Source organism: Botrytis fragariae (assembly GCF_013461495.1).
Source record: "Botrytis fragariae strain BVB16 chromosome Unknown tig00000001, whole genome shotgun sequence".
Taxonomy (NCBI): Eukaryota; Fungi; Ascomycota; class Leotiomycetes; order Helotiales; family Sclerotiniaceae; genus Botrytis; species Botrytis fragariae.
The window spans coordinates 294903-315125 of NW_023500987.1; the positions used below are offsets into that span (position 1 = coordinate 294903).

Consider the following 20223-nt stretch of genomic DNA (forward strand, 5'->3'; position numbering starts at 1 on the left):
AAATTCATCTTCCGTGTATGCGTCAACATATCGAGAATGATAACATTCGCCACCAATCCAGAATTCCAGATACAAAATTATCCATCCGCCGCCCAAGAGCTTTTATCCCGTCCCAATCCAACGCAACCCAATGCAATGTAATACAAATCTCATACACACTATCCATTCTCAGCCATACTGTTACATTTCATCCATCATTTTCATCCACCCATTTAATACTTTCTCGCAAGCTTCGATCTCGATCTAATCTTTGCACCAAAGAAATAGATAAAGTAAATCAAAGCACAAAGACCAATACTAATGAATCCAATAGTACCCATAGCCCATTTCGTAGACATGTTATCGAACATGAGGACACCGAGATGGGCGAGACCTGCTGCGAGAGCAAAAGAAGGAATGAGGAAAGCTGCGATTGCTGCACCGGCGACGTTGGGATAAGAGTCTGGAGAGATGAACATTAGCGAGATGTAAGCGGTACAATGAAGGGGTAACATACCAGTAATGTAATTAAGCATACTAAGCCACAACAATGGATCTGCAAAACCAAGAACACCACCTGCTACAACTGGTGACCAATAAGATACACTTCCATCAGATGTGAATGCGAACCAAAGAAGTGTAATTGGGAAAAGCCAGACGGTAACCAAAGAAGTGATGAATCTAGCTTCTGGACGGTTAATACCATGCTTCTTACGATCTCTCGCGTAGAACCAAGTTTGAACCGGAACGAAGAGAAACATGACAACTACTCCGACGACGAAATTAAGGTATGTAAGATCGGCACCGATGTAAGTAAGACCATTGTTGACGACGAACACATCAAATACACCATCGAGGTATAAGAAGAGAATACCGTAGGCGAAACCGTTGTACAACCCGAGGAATAGAACGACCGGCTCCGTGAACATGATTCTGAATGTCATGGTTGTGATGAACTTCATCTCATGGAGAACATTGAGTCTACTCGTCAAGATGGCTGCTTCTTGCTCATCGACAGTTGCACTCTTTGCGGCTGCTTTGGCGATAACCAATCTTGGTAGTGTTTCTGGGATAAAACACAATAAGATAGAGAATGCGAATCCGATAATTACGTTAATCAAGAAGATCCATTTGAGACCCATATTTGCATTGTCGGCGATCCACTCTCCAACGGGAGATCCAAGGGATGGACCAATGTTTGCAGCTGTGTGCACGTCATTAGTATTTTTTTTTGTCTATGACGAAGTATAATTCAGTACTTACACATGACGAAGAGTGCCATTGCTTGTCCGGCACCATCAATGTCACCAAATAGATCCGCAATTGTACCAGCTACGTTAGAAAGAGCAGTAGAACCTGCCGTGCCAGCAAGGAACATAAAGATAACAAGCATAGGAAGGTTAAGTGCATATGCGGTTCCCTGAGACTTGTTAGAACAAATTGATTGAAAATTGCTCTGAAAAAAGTGACTCACAAAGTTCAAGATTGCATAGAATGCAATGCTGATAACATAAATCCATTTGCGGCCACCAAGATCACTGTGAATGTTCAGTTATAATTCTTGTTCACAACCACGATGATCGCGTTGTGCGTCATATGTCGTGTTCAACCTACGATAATGGACCCAAGAAGATAGGACCGACAGCTGTGCCCAAAATGAACATACTCTGACCCAAAGTAACAATTTGAGTAGTTCCTCCAAACTTCTCTTGGATCAAGAATTCAGCAGATACATAAGTTGTACTGGTAAGAGTAACAAATGTCTGTAACATGCAATAAACCACCACGATACCCCATCGTTTGAAGGCAGACCAATGCATAGGATGATGCTCATCTTGAGCCTTTACGAGTTCGAGAATGGCAATTGTTTGATCTTCGTGCCTCGTAGCAGCGTTTTCATTTCGCGGAATGATATCACCTTTTTCGACGTTGGATGAATCTGAAGCACGGTTATGTTCGTCGATCTTCTTCTCGGCAGTGTCGGTAGAAGCCATGGCGAACGAGCGAGCGAGCGAACGAACGAACGAACGCACAATAAACGGTGAACTTTTCTTGAAAGAGAAGCTTGGCCAAGAAAGTAAAAATCTGTAAATGTACAAAAGGGTGTATGTATAGAGCGAGAAAGATAGATAATGTAGCAGAGGAAGATTGGGGCACTATTTTAACGTCCTTGGCTGACGGTTTGAAGATAAGAGAGTCGGATGATCAATTCATTGGAGACGTATGCAAGAGATAGGAATATATCTTCCAAAGGATGATGATATTTGTGAAATTAGAAGTTCATGGGAAGAAAACGGAACGAAGGAATATTTCGATAAGAAATTTGCAAAATTGGCCGTGCCGCGTAGCCCTATTATCGGTAGCATTGTGATGATTTGGAAAGGTTGATCCATGTTGATGAATGGAGAACATTTTCATCGGAATACCTGGGTTTTGGTAAAGGTACGGAATAGTCTGGAATAGTAAGCAATGAAGAGGCAATGAAAGTTCATGATTGGTTCATCGTTCCTCCGTTCATGCTTATCTTGACCTAATCTGGAGACTCGGGGATTGTCGAGACGAGGTATCCATTTTCTCCCTTGAGCTTTCTAATTCCAGGTTTCGTTCTAAAGGGTCTCTGAGGGTCTCTGAGGGTCTCTTAACAATGAAGGTTGGTCAAGAAAACGCAGTCACAAGCCACAGATAAGCAATGGTGTGCCGCATCAGAGGTGGATCTTCTCGTCTCATGTCAAGTTCGCATGGGAGATGGAGAAACAGTGGATGGAGAAATGTATTAATTTAGAAGCTGTTTGTCTGTCCCCAGTAGGTCGATAGTTCAGACAAGAATCCATGTGGCGAATGCGAAAATGTATCAAGTGGAGGAGTCAATTCTGGCTATGTGTGTATGATGATGGGTTGTGAAGTTGTTGTATTTTGAAGCAAGATGAGGTGCAGATTGCCCAGACTTTGGTTGAAGCCTCCCGTCTTGGGTCGGCGATTTTATGGCATGTACGGCATGGCATGGTGTGGTTATGTATGGAGATAGCCCTGTTGCCCAGACGGGAGGGTGAATAAGATCGTGGAAAGGTGCATAAAGCGTATGCCCAGAGATGTTGGACATGGCTTACATGGCTTTACCGTTGATTTGCCCAGACGGAGAGCAGATCATCAGCCACACTAAGGGAAAAGGGCGACATCCGAACTCTGGGACCTTGGGACAGTGATTATGGTCTGGGGAAGGAGGAGTAGGTGAGTGGTTAGATACGAAGATGAAGCGAAAGATAAAGGTCCAAAGGCTCCAAAGAGATGACATTCATTATCAAAAATGGGGAAGGGAGATGAGATGAGATGGAAATGGAGTGAAGTGAAGTGAAGTGAGACATTGAGGTGATTGATTGATTGATTGATTGATTTAAGCAGGTAGACCTTGGCATTGAAAGGATGGACATTGTTTAGATTTGATTATTGACATTGTTCGAGAAGAGAATTGAATTGAATTGAATTGAATTGAATTGAATTGAATCGAATTGAATCGAATTGAATTGAATTGGATCAAATCGAATTGGATCAAGTTGAATTGAATTGGATCAAATTGAATTGATGTGAATCAAATTGACTGGACTTGAGGTGACTTGACGTGACTTGAATTGATGTTTCATTCTACTCAACTGGTCGTATCATACAACGTCTGGAGATGAGTACTCGGTAGACCGCTATCATTGCTTTATGTATTGTACTTCTCTAATAAGTTCAAGGCATCACTACCACCACCTGCATTTATAATATTCATTAGGGGGAACAAGGCCTCACCAAAATTCCCTTCAGAAAAGGAAACAATTGGAACACCTTTGTGATAATCAACGTATTAAGGTATTTCCAATTCCTTGTCTTTGATCTTGCTCTTTCCCTACCATTTCCATTCTGTTTGTCGCCGTGAAATGATATGAAAGGGCGAATACTTCCAACCAAACCACCCGAGAGGTCGCTGCCAGATATAAGAAGATCATCGATAGCAGAGGCCAAATCCAACTCCAACCGCAAGAGGTGATTCTGGCAACCTCTTGGACTTTACTACTTGCTAGACTGCGAATGTCAATGTCCAGACCAAAGTCATTATGGTCGTTTGCACATTGGAATCATTACTGTTGTACAGATTCCTTCTACTACACAATACAATAATTATTCACCACTGCAACAGGGTTCATTGACAGCCCCAAAAAGTCCATACGATTTTGAAATTTTGTTTGAGAACGAATTCGTCGTCTGAAGTTCGAGAAGTTCTATCATAATCTCTACCTCAAGATCTTATTGTTCTTCCCGTATTTCCCATTATCAAGATCATCATCAATATCATACCTCACTTTAAGCCCTTGATCCATCGGAATACCACCGAGTACCGGGCAATTGTCAGCCTCGTCCATCACCGGTTTGTGCTCTCTATGTTGACCAATCGTAAATCCCCAAATATGTGTGGCTTATGCAGGTAAGTGTGATCTTTCCAATTATAGCTCGGGCTAAGGCTATGAGGGGTAAGGCTGACAGACTGCCTTCCTCTTTTTTCCCCCTAGGTGCCCCTTCCCGATATATCATACCTCGAAAAGTATCTCTTGATCTAATCAAATTTCAGTAGAAACATATAATTTACATGGCCAGAGATCGTTTCGACATTATCCATTGGATCTTTGCCAATACATATTGATTCTTGCTTTCCAACGTACCATCTTTTGACCCCGAAGATCAGCTAGCTAGCTCCAGATTCACTACTAGTTTTCTAGCCTACCCCGACCATTCTTCAAAATTTAATAACCTTCAATTCCCACGTCACCATCACATCCATCATTTCAACTTTCAGAAACTTCTCCCAACTCCATTCGTGCTATCACAGTGTCTTAAACTTCTATCAACACATCTCAGTTGAAAGTTCTCGCACTTGCAATCTCATTTCAATTCATCTTCGGCCTCCATTCATCACCGCCTGCAAATCTCAAGATGCCTACCAAGAAGAAGAAGAACATTTCTCAACGCTCTACTCAAACGAGACTTCCCTATGCCGTATCCAAGAGACAGAAGGACGAATCGTTCGAAGTCTCTCGATCCAAGCGAGCCAAGGCCTATGTAGTAATCTCGGATAGCGACGAGTCCTCCTCTGTAGAAAACGACGATGGCGACGACAACAAGTCTTCCCAGATCGGCGCACTCGATAGTAGTGTTACTGCTTGGAGTGATGAGGACGATGACGACTCCGATACTGGATCGGTTATTGTCGTTGACTCAGGACCTATTGCAATGGCCGCTGCAAGAGTTGCTGCTCCAAATACTAACCTGGACAAGTTATTCAAGGGGGTTATTCCAATAGAGGTACGTTCTGTCTTTCAAGCATTTTCACTCATGTTCATCAGTCGTGTATGTCGCCGTGCCGACAGATACCTCAGATTCATTCGTCTGATTGCGATTACCTGAAGATCGCTTGATCGCATCTGTTATTCCTCAGGCTATGGACAACACCGTTGAAGTTATTGCAGATAGTAGACCAAGATTTGCGTATGCTTCTCCGTCGATTCTATTCGCTAACCACTCAAATGCAGGTGCACCAAAACATCGCCAAGTTCCTGCCCCACGATCGAGACGTCATACGATATTCTCAGATTTGTCGAAACACTCGCAGTGCTATGTCGGATAGTGTCTGGCGTTATCGATTTCTGGAGAGATTTGATGCGGTACCCGATGCGCCTGTAGAACTTCTGAGAGAGAAGTATCAGGTCAGACACTGGACCACCAAACTTTACACCATGTTCGAATTCAACAAGTACAGGTACTTTCCCAGTGGAGACATCGCACGAATCGAAAAGGCACAAGAGAAGATCCTTGATATGCTCCAGAATCTTATCATCGGTATGTCTCTTTTGAAACTGTTTTGGTCAAGGGTACATGCTCATGAAATTGTACAGAATCCGATGCCCACAAAAGTTATGACGGCAACGGCGATGAGATGATTGTAAGTCGCAACATTGATTACATCAGACAATATGTTGAAGGATCCTTCGTGTCGGGCACAACTCATGCTGGAGATATCATTGATATCATTGATTCCATTGCGAAAACTCGTAATGAGTGGGATCTGAAAGCTATTTGTTCAGTTGATAGTAATGTCAACACCCGGGTGTTGTTGATTCAACTATGCTTGACATCCATTTCTTGGGATCCAAGATATTGCACAAATACAATCTCCCAGTTCGACTTGTCCCAGTTGGAGGTCTATGCGCCACCAGCAAGACAACCATTGTTTCTCGGGAAATGGAAGGGTGATCTCAACGTCCGTTGGTGTTTACATGTGGCGAATTTCTTCAAGTTTCACCTCAAAGCTGGAAAGGGTGAAGGACTTCTCGCTCATGCCTATGCCGAACTAGAACAGAGTCAATTACCACAACCGTGGTTGGGTCGATTAAAGTCGGGAACACAAAAGCTAGGAAGCCATTGGAAGGGAGCCTATTGTAAGTGTTGACGATGAATACTGCCTCAAATTCCCGGGAACTAATTCGACCTTAGTTTATGTGAATCCTGATGAATTGGCAAGAATGAGACAAGCTGGAGAAGAGACTGATAATGGTCCTTACTCGGATGAACTAGATGGTGGGGAGTCATTTCAGGTAAGCCAATCATGAGAATGTATCAGTGGTGCAGGATGACTAACTTAGTGTTGCAACAGGATATATCTCTATTTTTCAACGATCGAATTTTCGGAAAGCTACATTGGCCCAAGTCATGGGAAACAATCCTTCATAGTGATCCATTCTCTAATGCTGCTCCTGAGCCCACCCCTCAACGTCGTGCTTCAAGACGCGCTACTCGATCAAAAAAGGACTTTAAGAAACCAAAAGAGAACCCTAACCCAGGCGTGGAGTACTTTTACGGTTCTTCACATGACTCTTCCTCGACTGCCCATTTCTATGGAGCTGTACATGGAATCCCCCCACAACATGGCATTCCCGGCTTTCAAAGAATCACTATCATGAAGTTTTTCCCAGATCAGAATGGATTTCATGATCCAGGACAGTCCTGGGGCTACGAAGGTTGTGTTTTACCTGGCGGTCGCATCATTGTCGGTCGGTGGTTCGATGCGCAATCTCATTCTACTAGAGACGTGATGTCAGGACCATTCGTTTTCTGGAATACGGATGAGAGTGATGCAACAGAGCCCATTGATGGCAAGGAAGCTTTGAAGTTTCTTGACCTCTTGAAACGGTACAACCATTGTTAGCTTATGCTTCTGCGGGCTAACCACATTTTATTTATTGATTTTCCACGACTTTTCAGTGCCAGTCACATCCAACACAATAAAATGGGGACTAGATTCCTCGATATAAGGCTACCAACTAAAGATTCTTATGATAAATCGATCCGAGATCATGAACACATTTTCAAAGCATCAGCGCAGGATCAGCAAGCATACCGTGCTAACATACCCGTCACATCAGCCGGCGACAAACATTGAAACATAGAATCATAAAGCAACTCAATTACTTCTTTTCGTTTTAACAGACAGTGTTATTTTGGACCAACAATATGGATATTTTCATAATTAACAACGAACCTCGGGCATCGTTTACTCACAGTTATTTTCGCTTCGATTTGCACATATTTTACCAACCTTTGACACTCTTTTCAGAAACATATTCTTCAACATACTTTCGGTATTCTCTTTTCAAAAATATTCTTGGCGCGATTCTCTTTCCTTGTTCCATTTTTCATATTAATCTTTTTCTTTGGTGAGAAGGGAGCGTAGGGAGGGAAGTGGGTGGACTGGTATGCCAAAAGGAGTTTGATTTGAGGGATTGGGGATGGGATTGGGGTGTTGGATGGATATAAATGGATCTGCATCGTGGATATACCCCCTTTATTTCATAATCTGGCGTTAAGAACGGGGTGGTATCTTGCAATATATGGGGTTCTGCGTTTACGATCCGCGTTTACATCTGCGTCTGCATTTTTTTCTTTTGTGGTGGTAGTGGAGGGGAGCAAGATTTGGGTGATGATTGAATGCGAATAAGATCGAGATTTAGACCCATCTAATTGAAAGTATGCATGTATGCACGCGGGCGAGCATTGGTTAGCGAGCAATGTACTTTTCTTTGGTTTAAATGGGATGGATGGTGATTTCGTAGTTCATGGAAGGTCGATATGAGAGAAGTGAAGCGATTCGTAAGTTGAATTATAATGAAAATTGAAGAATGAAGAACTGAAAATTTATCAAAAAGGAACAGGGATAGAAATTCTTGTGATGTGCCAAGTGTGTGTGTATGTAGGTATCGATGCGCTGAATGTGTTGACGTACGAAGAGGTATGATGTGAATGATTTTTTACTGTGTATATGGATGAAGATATGGGTGCATATATACGGATGTAAACTTAAGAAGGATAACCTTTTGAGCTCTTGAACCATTCAAAACAGATTCTAGAAGAATAAATAGTGGATAGTTGACGATGATGAATCATTTACCAAAGCCGCATGGATGCAAAGGGATGAAAATCTAAAAGGGATGAAAATTTAAAAGGGTTGAAAAGGGGGGGGTGGTCGCTAAATATTGAGTATTGAGTATTGAGTATTGAGTATTGAATATTGAGTAAGGAAAGAAGGAGGGAAATCAGGATTTGAACATCTATTTGTTGACATGTTACATTGACACTGAGGAAGGGAGGGAGGGAGGAAAGTTGAGAGGGGAAGGGGGGAGTAATGGGATTTGGGGTAGGATAGGATAGGTGGTTAGGTGATTTTCTCAAGGGAATTGAGGAGCATCATCTTTGCTTTCTGCCTTTTGCTGTCTGCTTCATGACTTTGGTTTTCCCTCTCTTCCATTCCATGCTTCCAAATATGCCTCGCTTCCCCGTACTTTGTATATCATTTTATTTGAAGTTTATCTTTTGTCTTTATGTTTACCTGCCTACGGTATCTGTCCCAAAACGCCTCATCTACTCGTACGAACGCTTGATCAACTTCTCATCTCCTTTCCTCTTCTTTCCGCCCCCCTCCTCCCGCCCCTGTGCGCGCCCCTTAACCAAAATCTATTCCTCAATTTCCTTAACACATTCCCACTCGCCTCTCAAATTTTCCTTCCATAAAGAAACCTTATTATCACCTCCACTGACCGCCAATACGTTTCCGCTTAAACTCCACGATACGCGCCAGACTTCGCGTTCGAATTGGAGAACTTTAGATTCCCATTGACCTGGGCTAGAAGCTGCAGATGAGGTCCAAATGCGCACAGTTTTGTCTTGGGAAGCGGATGCTATGTAACCTATTGATGCATTAGTTGTTTGAATCCTTCGTTGTGGGGGGGAGGGGAAATGATGGAAATAAAAAAAGAGGAAAACATACTCTTTTGTAAAACCGTAGGACTCCACGCAACATCCCTAACCCAATCGCCATGTCCCTGTAATGGAGCCCCTTCAACCTTATAGCTCAAACTAGCTTGATCCCAGCCCCAAACCCTTAAAAGATTATCACTTCCTCCCGTAACAAATCTCCTCACGCCACCTTCCTTTCCTCCCGCATTCGCACTGACCAAACTACCCGGCTGCGAAGATGGCGCCCAAGAAACACTATTCACACCAATACCGTGCGCATGGAAAATCTTATGATCCATGGAATTATCCTTGAATTCTAGAACCGAAACATTTCCATCCGAGGATGCGCAAGCGAGGAGACATCCAGATTCATGGGGACACCAGGACAGAGAATTGACGGATGCAGTGTGCAGGGCGAAATCGTAAATTTTTGTCCATACTGAGGAGGTTTCGCGGTAGATGAGAACTTTGCCGTCGTAGCCTGCGGAGGCGAGGATGTTGCCGTATTTGGGGTGAGCCCAGGAGATGGACCAGATGGCTCCTTCGTGGCTGGAGTGTATGTGTTAGCTAGGTAGAGGGTATAGTAGAGGGTGGTTGAGAAGATAAGTCATCATGAAGATGTAGAAGATGTGGAATGTGGAATGTGCAACGTGCAACGTGCAACGTGCAATAACCACTGTGTTGAGCGCACGAAGCCCGTGTGTTTGAAGTGTTTGAGGGAATTCATGAAAGCAACATACCCCTTCAGTGTTTCTGTAAGACGATGTGTTTCCCCCTCGATTTCAAAGATCTTTACCGTACGATCCGACGAACATGTTGCGAGTCTGCGACCATAATAATCTAAAGCTGCATCGTGCTATACAAGAAGCTATTAGTTTATTGACTTTCGATAACGCGCTGAAAGCTAATGATGGAACAATTCCTGGTGAAGCCAGAAAAATAAGACCAAGAAATACTTACAATCATATCATCGTGACCTGAATTGGTGATTGTTTGCGCCATACTGACACAATGGAATTAATTGATTGTATATGTATTTCGAAACACCTTCTGAGTTCCTGAAGCTCTCAACTGATTGATGCTGCCAGATCGTATCTAAGCGGCACTTACCGCTTTTGGTACACATCGGGGAAACATTTCCCCGGCAGAATTCAACCTGCATGTGATTTGTGTGATAAGGAAGTCGTTATCCTCACCGCTTACTCATTAGAGGGGCAAAATCCCGAGCCTTAATCTAGTGTAGGTATGCGATGACATCTTTCAATCTTCTCCCTTCTCTTCTCTTACCTTTCTTCCTTTTCCTTACTTATCTCATTGATTCTTACTAAGGGTAGTAGTCAATTGAGAAGATAGATTCGTATCAATTCATTCAGTACACCCATACAATTTTTGTAATCTTCTAATAAACATCTCTATCCTTCTTACATCTTATATAATTTCACAGATTCCATTCATAAGCCTCGGTTCAATAATTAAGCTCACATTCCCGGATCATCACAAAATCGCAATTTTGGGAATCTTTCAACCACAATCAATCTTGACCCGTTCTTCGGAATAAAATCCCAAAAAATGGCAGACAATCTTTGTGGTCCATCTAATGCTTTGCAAAATTTCCAAAAGCATTCGAATGTTGATCGCACTCTACAACAAGATCGATTAGTTGGAAGAGCGCCGTCGTCGCAAGTATGTATCATGCTTTATTCTTCATCCACTCCCAATCGCATTACATCATCAGCCATAATTTTGCTAACAACACAACAGGGCTTCCGAGCTTCGCCAGGTCCAAATGCAGGTCAGCTAGATGCTGAATTCGTAGCTTTCCAAGCCGGTCACCAATCACTTAGTCTCTCTCCATCGGCGCAAAACTTCTCTCCTCATCATTTCCAAACTCCACCTCCTCAATCGTTTCAAAACGTCGTACCACAACATTCTGCAGGTCAAGGATGGGCTAACGACTTCCAAAATATGAGCATATCTGGTCCTCAAGCGCAATTTCAACAACAAGGGGTACATCAAACGATTCAACCACAAATGGGAGCAGGATGGCATCAGGAATTTGCGCAAAGCCATGGAGCCCCGGGAATGATTGCGCAAGGAAATCAACCTATGATGGCAATGAGTCGTCCTTCTATGATGAATGCTGGATACAATCCAATGCCTAGAGTTCTTATGCAACAAAATCAGCTTGCATCCACAAGCCAGTCATTGGTAGAAAACAATGAAGTCTTTGATGAAGCGGCATTCGCCAGAGCTTTTGAACAAGCAGCTAATGCGGAAAGTGAAAGGGCGCAACAACAGGAACTAGAGTCACAAGCTGCTGGTATCCAACATGAAGAGACTCACGCTTTGGATCAACTACACGTTACAAAGGAGGCCGAATTAGAACTCGACAGGGCGGAAAAGCAACTACTCGGCCAAAGCTTACTCGGCGCAGATACCATTCAAGATCCCGCAACCGCTACATCAGAACAAAATACACATGCACCAGACGCGCTATCACGTACAGCTGGTGAACTTTTATCTAGTGTTAGTAATAACCAAAGCGAAAAGTTTCAGAATAGTCAGTTTCTACAACTCATGCGACAATTTCGCGATAAGGAGGTTACGGTTGAGGGGATGAAGTAGTAGATGGGCCCATGAAAGCTAGACAAGGCGATCATAAGAACGAAGGTGGACATGAAGTTTTTGAAATGGTTGGAGCACCCTAGCATAGTTTATTGGATTGATCCTCTCCCTGTGGACTTTTTGCCGTAAATATCCTCGCCTGCTTGCATATTGATTGATCCTCTGACTTGTGGATTTTTAACTGTACATACATACCTACTTGTTTGCTCATGCGTAATTGAAAACAGTCAAACCTTTGCAATACTTCATAGACTAACTAACTAATCTGAAATTGAACACAACAGACGAGGGAATTGTTACAACAGACCAGAACCACAAAGATGGATATACTAGCTATGGCTGCACAAGCAACCGTGGAAGACAGAGAGCAAACGAGAACCGAGCGCAAGAAGAATCAAAGTAGCGAGGAAAAACAAAAGCAACCTACGGCCAAGAATCGATTAGCTCAGATTGCGAAAACACTCCCGAAACAGGATACGGAGACCGCGGGTACCGAATCGGAAGTGAAGCGATTAGATGGCGAGGATGTATTGCGCATGTGTCTTCCGTATTGTACGGGGGATAGAGAGCAGCGTGCGAATCTTTTGAAGATGTTGAGGGGGGAGTGGGATATTAGAGAGGGGGGGTCTGTGGCAGCGAGGGAGGAGGGGGGGAGATTTGAGAGCGTGCGTATGTGGCTGTGGGAGGAGTAGGAGGATGATTGGGGTTTGGAGTTCGCATTTGTGTTTGGTATGGAGGGGTGAGGAGGTTGCTGTCCTTGAGATTGCTGTCCTCGATGTTGCTGTCCTCGATGTTGCTAGGCTTGTGGATTGGGTTTAGGAAAGTGGTGGTGGTTGGATTAAGATTGGGGTTCAGATTCATATAAGGACTTGAATGGTCGATTACTGGGTTTAAACTCTCAGATATCGAGCTAGAATCGTAGATTGAGAGTTAGTAATAAATAATAGCTAATATTAATCCACAATTTCTCATCAAATCTATCACTCATGTTTTTCAACAACTGCACTGCACTGTATCACAAATACTGAGAATGTCAAAATAAATAAAGTAAAATTAACCATTAACAGGAAACAACTCTTTGAGCAAATGGCCTCGGCCTGGATATATAAACATCTTCATCTCCGCCTCGAAACATGAACAATGTGAAGCGAATAGCACTTGTAAACTCCCGAATCACCCCCTAAAAATAAAGTTGCAAAGTACAGCTCTTCCCTAGGCTTCCCTATGGCGCTGATGAGCAAGCTCCCCATAATCACAACACCGCTTCCATTGCAGAGTTTCATATTCTCTACCCGACCCTGATACCCAACCCCTCATCAATCCCATTTTATGAATCTCGATCTTCTCAACCCGTGATTTATGATCTAGTCAGTACTTCAAACGCAATGCACGCTCGTCGAAATACCCCCAAGTTTTACCCAAACAACTTCTACAACTTCTTTTCCTCTTTAAGTCTCTTTTCTTCCTCGGTGACATAGTCTCTCCAACCCTCGCCTCTCATCCCACTAAGCATCTTCCTCAACATACCACTCCTTAATGCTCTTCCATCTCTCTCATAAACCATCTCAATAGCCATTAAACTAATGACAAAAATCCACACGTCTCCTCCCTTAATTCCCTTCCACCATCCTCTCTTCTTGCCAACCTTCCATAACGAATCCATCGATGCACGCGCACTGTACAAAAATTCTCCTCTTGCATCTTTTCTAACTACAAATCCCCAAAGACCGCCCAATGCACCTCCTAGGAAGAATCTCTGGGTAGGTAGGACATGTCTGGGTAGAATCGATTGGAAAGCGCAGATACTAGCCCAGCTAGTGCCGATAGCGCCAGAAATATAGAGGGTAGATTTGAGGATACGGATAGCGAGGGTGTTTAAGGAAGAGATGGGGGAATTGTAGAATTTGCGATAGGCGGGAAGAGAGAAGAGAGAGAGAATTAGAGTGAAGACTCGAGCGAGGCGAGGGAAGACTTGGATCCAGTAGGTGAGGTAAGTGCGGAGACAAGAGGGATCCGAGGGGTGGAGAGTAGCGCACGTGAGGGATGTTATCAATGGGTGGGCGGGAGAGGTTATGGGGGAAATGCCGCTGAGAGACTGTGGTAGAGTAGGGTTGTTGGGGAAAAGAATTGGGGACACGAAGGGTCTGGTCTGGATGTTAGTTTACTTGATATGAAATTGTGAGAGTAATAATAACATACGGGTAATTAAGACGTGCCATTTCGGCGAGATTATCAACGATGCCGTAAGTATTTGGCCATGGTAAATTGGCTGGATAATCTTCCGGTCGAGTTTGAATGTACTGTGGAGAGTTTTTGAGAATGAAATCTCCATATTGCTGTACATCATTAGCACCGACGCTTTTCAGAGCGATTGGAAACCATACCTTTGGAAAGCAATCTCTATCAAAAACAAAAGCATGAAGCAATTGACCACAAGTCAATGGGAAAAGTAACCAACTTCCCCACCACCAAGGTCTCTCCCATCTACTTCCCTCTTTGCCCCAAATCCAGCCCTCTTCTTCTGCCAAGTTGTACGATATTTCTGCAGCTCTACTCAACGCATAAATCGCAATTGTAACTCTCAGCTGGTCACTTGGATAGACCCCCAACATAAAGCCAGCCAAACTTGCTCCAACCGCTGGTGCCAAACTCGATGTAAGCGTCTTACTTGTTTTCGGGTTTCGCTGCCTAAAAGGTTCGGCTTCGGGTGTAAGGAGATGTGCGCGAAGTCGAGTGAAGAATCGGAAAAGAATCCGATGAAGAAGGAGTATCGTAGAGAGGGAAAGGGAGAGGCGGAAGTTTGGTGACTTCCATAATGAAGTCTTCTTCCCCCTTTGACATCAATTAGCTTTCGTTTAACTGTGTTTTCCCGTCTGCAAGAGGGCGAATAGAAAAAACATACCCAGCTTTACCAGCGCCCATGAATTTCTCTGTGATCAAACTCCATATCTTCAGTCCCGCATTGGTAGCAAGGAATAACCTCAAACTACCCCTCACAGCTGCAGCATTATAATCATCGCGACCTGGTCTCTCTACCAATTTCTCTACCTTTGTAACTGTAGGTGCATTTCTCTTCAAGACTTTCGATCGCGAGATGATGTATTTGTGTAGTGTTTCATATTCTTTCGCGGAGATGGTATAACGAATCGCATTGCGGAGAATAGGATCAGCAGTAGATTTAGCGGAGATTCGATCGCGAGGTGGTTTGGGAGCTTCTGGAGCACCGTTAGGTGTCGATTCCATAGTTTTGAAGTGGTTATGGGTGTCGCATGAGTGATGTTGTTTTGTTGATTATGGTGGATAGATGCTTTGAAGTTGAGTAATTTCCTTGATCAACATGTGAAAGTTTACCTCGGCGTGGAACAATAGGGAGAGGTTAAATTGGAGATCTGCGGCAAGGTTTCGTTTTTGGATGGGGAAAAGAGGAGTTTAATGAAGTTTAGAATTGTTTTATATTTGAATGTTATGAGGATGTACGAGTAGTTATTTATCTATTTCATGAATATATAGTTGTCGCGTTGATGTGGCATATCACGTTGTTGTCGAGATATCCTGGCTTGGTAGCCACCACAACACGATAATCCCAGACACCCAACATGTTCTGCGGATACGCAGAACAAACCATCAGAATTGTCTAGGATATGTGTGTAGAGAGAGCAATGATAATTTTAAATGTGAAAGTATCCTGATACATATTGGAGGGGATTCAATCTCAGCTTCGTTGCTGTCCTTAATACTCACTTGGATTGAATATCAACAACGTCCCAAATCCAACATAGTATTTTATCTAACAAGTGTTTGATACGAGTCCTTCATTGAAGGCTTGCCTGCAGCAAGCCCCGAATAGCTATAGGGAGATTGAAGCGGAAATGTTTAGCCCTCCACAACAAGTCAAAAACCTCATGGCTGAGAAAGCTACATGTGAATAAATCTCTGCTTCATCAACACGTATTCAATTATTTATTATATTTATTTGTACATTTCCTTGTCGAATATTGCAATCATTTCTTCCAATATCTCGCTTCGGAAATACTCGTTTGCCGGGACCAAGAGTATATTTGAGGACATCGCATGCCATCAAGAGATGAGTCGTCCAATATCTCATACGACCTCAATCTGCTAGTTAGTTTCATATCTTCAACGTGCAAGTCAAACGTTACAATTGCTTAGATCACTTTAGAGTACAGCTTCTGATATTCGCACAGCGGTATGTAGACCTCCGAGTATGATTTGATAATTTGAATAAACTCAACGTATTACACAAGCTCCGCTCTCGGGGTATTCTATTCTGCGGAACCACTTGATCAAACGATCATCTTTCGGTCACTGTCCGTGCTATTGGCTTAGTAGCTACTGTGTCCCCAATTCGATGCGCGGAATGCATCGCTGCATTGCTTCTCCCAAAGCTCTACTTCACAGAGTTATTGCCGAAAGCCTGTTTCATTATCAATCCTTCAGTTCAATGTGGAGATTCACTGTCAGGTTTCAAGTGTAAAAGATCACTTAGTTGTGAAGTTCCATCTGAGTAGAGCTAGAGGCTGGCCGTCCATCCGAAATTATAACATCAATCTTATGTCTGCCAATTCGGAATTCCGTGTCAGCCTGCCCATTGAAGATGGTTCGTATGCCTTTGTATTCAAGGGCTCCAGTCAATAGATCAATGATCTTTCCGTTCAGTATACCATCCTCGTATTTGGGCTACAAGATTGGGACCGTCTCATCCACATCGACCCCCCAAAGAGCCAACATTTCTACCATCGAGTTGACACCTGGACTCTTGAAAGTGACCTTGAGACGCCCATGTGATTGACGAAATATATCGTACTTAGCACTCTTCAACATCCTATTTTAGATTTCTCAGTGAAGGCAGATGATCTCACGCACTTCTATATTTAGAACCTGCAATGGAGTACGTTCTGGTGTAGAGTGTATTTCATTCATCGCATGTTTTCTTGAGCACAAGCTTGTGGATATTATATCCAAATCCTCACTCGGGATATAAGTTAGTGTGGCCAGGGGTTTCTGTCGACTACTGCCTACTGCCTTCAGCTAGGTAGCTAGATTAGGGACGATAAGTGGGGGTTTGGAAGGTTTCATTTGCTCAGGAGGAAGATACAATTGATTGAATTGACAACAGCTAGGTATTCAACTAATGCTCTTCTATCGGTATCTCACCACATCTGATACAACAAAACGCCACATGGATATCCTTAATCCACAAACGCCTGGATTTACATGCACATATATGATCTTGATCTCATATCTTCGGATATTTTTATTCCATTTCATACTCCTCATCCCTTGCCATATGCGCTGCCTCTGACACGACGAAGAGCAATCTCGTTCCATTACCAGCAGTTTGCCAGATCTGATAATATTGTTAGCAAAAATTCTATTAAAAAGGCAAAACAAGTGAGAACTTACATCAAGATCAGTGTATTCCATAACAGCAGCTCGCCATTGATCCTCAGTGAATCCTTTGGCAATAACTCTCTCCTTGACCTTCTTCATACTCAACTCCATACCCAGAGTCTCATCATCTTCATCGTCTGCCTCTTCAGGTCTGCATTGACCAGCTTCGGCCAAAGCTCTAACCATATTGTAGATTCTACTGCTTGGACTGGAATCCTTTCTATATCCATCTTGATCGGCATACAAACTCTCTTTCGATGCTTCAACAAGTCTAAGAGCTTCATCAACATCATCTTGAACGACCTCTTCGCTGAACCGTAATCGAGCAAGAGCTTGTGATAGACGAAGAACACCAAGAAGGGTACGAGGAGAGGTGTGAGCAAATTGTTTCTTATTTTTCTCATCGCGAGATTGTTGATCACGCATTCTGACATATGCTTTTACCATATACTCAGAGACGCTTGTTGGAACTGTTGGACGATAGGATCTAGCTTGAGCAACGTATTGACGAACTTCTTGTGGTGTGAAAACAACGCCTTCAGTATCAGGATGTTTATTGTTCATATGAACATAGGTGACATGGCGAGCGAGGAGAGCATCGTTATCTCTAGTAGGAGTGTCAAGAATAAGGAATAGTACATCAAAACGGGAGAGTAAAGCTGCTGGAAGGTTGATGTTCTCCACTGGGGATATCCTGGGATTGTAACGACCATAAAGAGGATTGGCAGCTGCCAAAATGGAAGTTCTAGCGTTCAAAGTCGTAGAAATTCCGGCCTTGGAAATGGAAATTGTCTGTTGTTCCATAACTTCGTGAATTGCAGTTCGATCGGTATCGTCCATCTTGTCAAATTCATCGATACAGCAGATACCATTATCAGCAAGTACCAGCGCACCACCTTCGAGAATCATCTCGTCGGTTACTGGATCTTTCATGACTGCTGCAGTAAGACCAACACCACTACTTCCGCGACCGGTAGTGTAAACTCCTCTTGGTGCCACTTTGGTGATATATTTGAGTAATTGAGATTTTGCCACTCCCGGGTCACCCATCAGACAAATATTAATATCACCCCTGATTCTCATTCCATCACCCATACTTTTAGTAACACCACCGACCAACAATAAAAGTAATGCTTTCTTCACATCTAAATGACCGTAAATTTCAGGCGCAATGGATTTTGCAAGGTATTCGTAAACATGGCCAGATGCTCTGTATTGCTCAATTCGCTTGAAAACTCGGCTATCAATAGTTAAATCTTCGTAAGCCTTCTTGTGTTGAGTGACGTGCTGTGCCTCAAGATATGTATCAGTGAGAAGGCCAGCTCTAATGGCTTTGAAACCAGTATATGGCGTAGGTAGGAAAATTCCTGCAATATCGACGACATCTCCAGGATTGATACGTCGAACTAGAGCTCCATGGCATAGGACAGTCAACATTCGAGGAATGTGACCAACTGGGACTTGTTCGGCCATTTCCTGGATCTTGATTTCTTGGAATGGCTGAAATTTTGAGGCTCGAGTGGAATGATGGAGTTGTCCTTTGGTTTGATTCGTAGTACAATCGGGAGAAGGACATTCAACTAATGGACCGAATGTCTTGGATCCTACGGGCTGGAAAATTTCGCAACCACATCTATCACAAGTGTATGCGTTTACTTCCACAGTCGGCTTAACATCTGAAACTCTTGTAGTAATACCCCTAACGGTAATAAGATGACCAAGATGTTCACCACGAACCTGTCGCACTGCCAAAGCTTTTTTGGAATTATCTCCTGAAGCGCTTAACGGTTTGAAGTTCAGAGTATATCTTCTTGTAAGTTCGGCAGGAAAGAGTTCGGGCTCAACCGTTATATCGCTCTGTTCGGCGGCAGCACGGCGTAAGGCGTTATTTCGAGCTGTTCGTTGCGACATGAGAACATCAAGTACATCATCCTTATAGCTGCGACTTAATTAGTAAACAAACCACAGCAAGTTTACAGCTCAGCTCACTTGATTTCTCTTGTAGGTTGTGGCATCACTGCATCGACCGCCTTGGATAAAATATCCAGATAATGCTTTGCATTGGTCTCAATTGAGTTGACTAGATTGAGAGGAGTTCCGGCTTCATCCAGTAAGTCGTCATACTACAACTGTCAGTATGTGGAACAGATGGAGGGGCGGTCGCTATACTTTGGCTAAATCGTCCAGTTCAATTGTGATTTCATCCTCGTATCTGTCCGCAACTTTTTGTAATAACTCCAGATACTTCAACTTGGGAACCTTTGCTTGAGCTCTGGTCTGCCTCCTCGAGGTCCGGTCGTCATCATCATCCATCATATCGTTGTCATCGCTGAAATCATCCTCATCAATGTTCATGCCGCCCAAAGCATGGGTAATGTTCGCAGTCGGAGAAGTTTTGAAGGTGGAAAGAAAGTCTTCGAAAGCCTCTAGTAATTGGATCAGTATCACAGAAAGTCTCAATAATCGAAAACTCCATACCTTGATGAGCTTCATAGTTGACGGGAGCTTTGTATTGAAGCAGCGCCATCTTGCTTAGAGCCCCTTGATGCTCTTAGAATTTAATCAAATATTCAAGACTTTGCGCAAGTAATGGAAGACGGCAACAGAGAAATTATTATGGAGGGGCTGACGGCGCAAAGATTTATAAGGTTGAATTGAGGAATCTCTCAGTCAAATCTCTAAATTGAAATTCACGCGCTGATAGTAAAGATCAATCCCCCTGTCAACGGGGCGTGAATTTTCGTGTCTAATCAAGCTATTTGTGGCACGCAGCTCCGATTAATCATGGTTACATTGTTTAAAATATACTAAAAATCGACATCTAAAACCAAGTGACTGATTTAAAATCAGTCAAATTGGGATGGTAGATTCGAAAATGCGAAATCA

General features: G+C 43.2%; 7 protein-coding genes across 7 annotated transcripts; 3 read left to right on the plus strand and 4 right to left on the minus strand.

Moving 5' to 3' along the window:
- Positions 1-212: 212 nt before the first annotated feature.
- Bfra_000085 (putative vitamin b6 transporter bsu1 protein) lies at positions 213-1973 on the minus strand (the record flags this gene model as incomplete). Its single annotated transcript, XM_037330533.1, has 5 exons — positions 213-442; positions 497-1183; positions 1243-1405; positions 1454-1517; positions 1594-1973. The coding sequence occupies 5 exons, from the start codon at positions 1971-1973 to the stop codon at positions 213-215; spliced, it is 1524 nt and encodes a 507-aa protein (XP_037196866.1).
- A 97-nt stretch (positions 1974-2070) lies between these two features.
- Bfra_000086 (uncharacterized protein) lies at positions 2071-2367 on the plus strand (the record flags this gene model as incomplete). Its single annotated transcript, XM_037330534.1, is given in 3 exon segments — positions 2071-2084; positions 2095-2200; positions 2233-2367. 3 exon segments carry the CDS (start codon positions 2071-2073, stop codon positions 2365-2367), a joined length of 255 nt encoding a protein of 84 aa, XP_037196867.1.
- A 2580-nt stretch (positions 2368-4947) lies between these two features.
- On the plus strand, positions 4948-7216 carry Bfra_000087 (uncharacterized protein; the record flags this gene model as incomplete). The annotated part of the gene is made up of 5 exons (XM_037330535.1): positions 4948-5316; positions 5544-5850; positions 5907-6449; positions 6505-6605; positions 6665-7216. The coding sequence occupies 5 exons, from the start codon at positions 4948-4950 to the stop codon at positions 7214-7216; spliced, it is 1872 nt and encodes a 623-aa protein (XP_037196868.1).
- A 1802-nt stretch (positions 7217-9018) lies between these two features.
- Bfra_000088 (putative protein transport protein sec13 protein) lies at positions 9019-10302 on the minus strand (the record flags this gene model as incomplete). The annotated part of the gene is made up of 4 exons (XM_037330536.1): positions 9019-9251; positions 9332-9849; positions 10041-10156; positions 10261-10302. 4 exons carry the CDS (start codon positions 10300-10302, stop codon positions 9019-9021), a joined length of 909 nt encoding a protein of 302 aa, XP_037196869.1.
- Positions 10303-10869: 567 nt separating this feature from the next.
- Positions 10870-12617, plus strand: Bfra_000089 (putative peroxin 20 protein; the record flags this gene model as incomplete). The annotated part of the gene is made up of 3 exons (XM_037330537.1): positions 10870-10983; positions 11062-11826; positions 12210-12617. 3 exons carry the CDS (start codon positions 10870-10872, stop codon positions 12615-12617), a joined length of 1287 nt encoding a protein of 428 aa, XP_037196870.1.
- A 737-nt stretch (positions 12618-13354) lies between these two features.
- On the minus strand, positions 13355-15168 carry Bfra_000090 (uncharacterized protein; the record flags this gene model as incomplete). The annotated part of the gene is made up of 4 exons (XM_037330538.1): positions 13355-14069; positions 14125-14261; positions 14310-14757; positions 14828-15168. 4 exons carry the CDS (start codon positions 15166-15168, stop codon positions 13355-13357), a joined length of 1641 nt encoding a protein of 546 aa, XP_037196871.1.
- A 2032-nt stretch (positions 15169-17200) lies between these two features.
- Bfra_000091 (putative dna replication licensing factor mcm7 protein) lies at positions 17201-19864 on the minus strand (the record flags this gene model as incomplete). Its single annotated transcript, XM_037330539.1, has 5 exons — positions 17201-17293; positions 17350-19276; positions 19327-19460; positions 19507-19763; positions 19816-19864. The coding sequence occupies 5 exons, from the start codon at positions 19862-19864 to the stop codon at positions 17201-17203; spliced, it is 2460 nt and encodes an 819-aa protein (XP_037196872.1).
- Between the last annotated feature and the right edge of the window lie 359 nt (positions 19865-20223).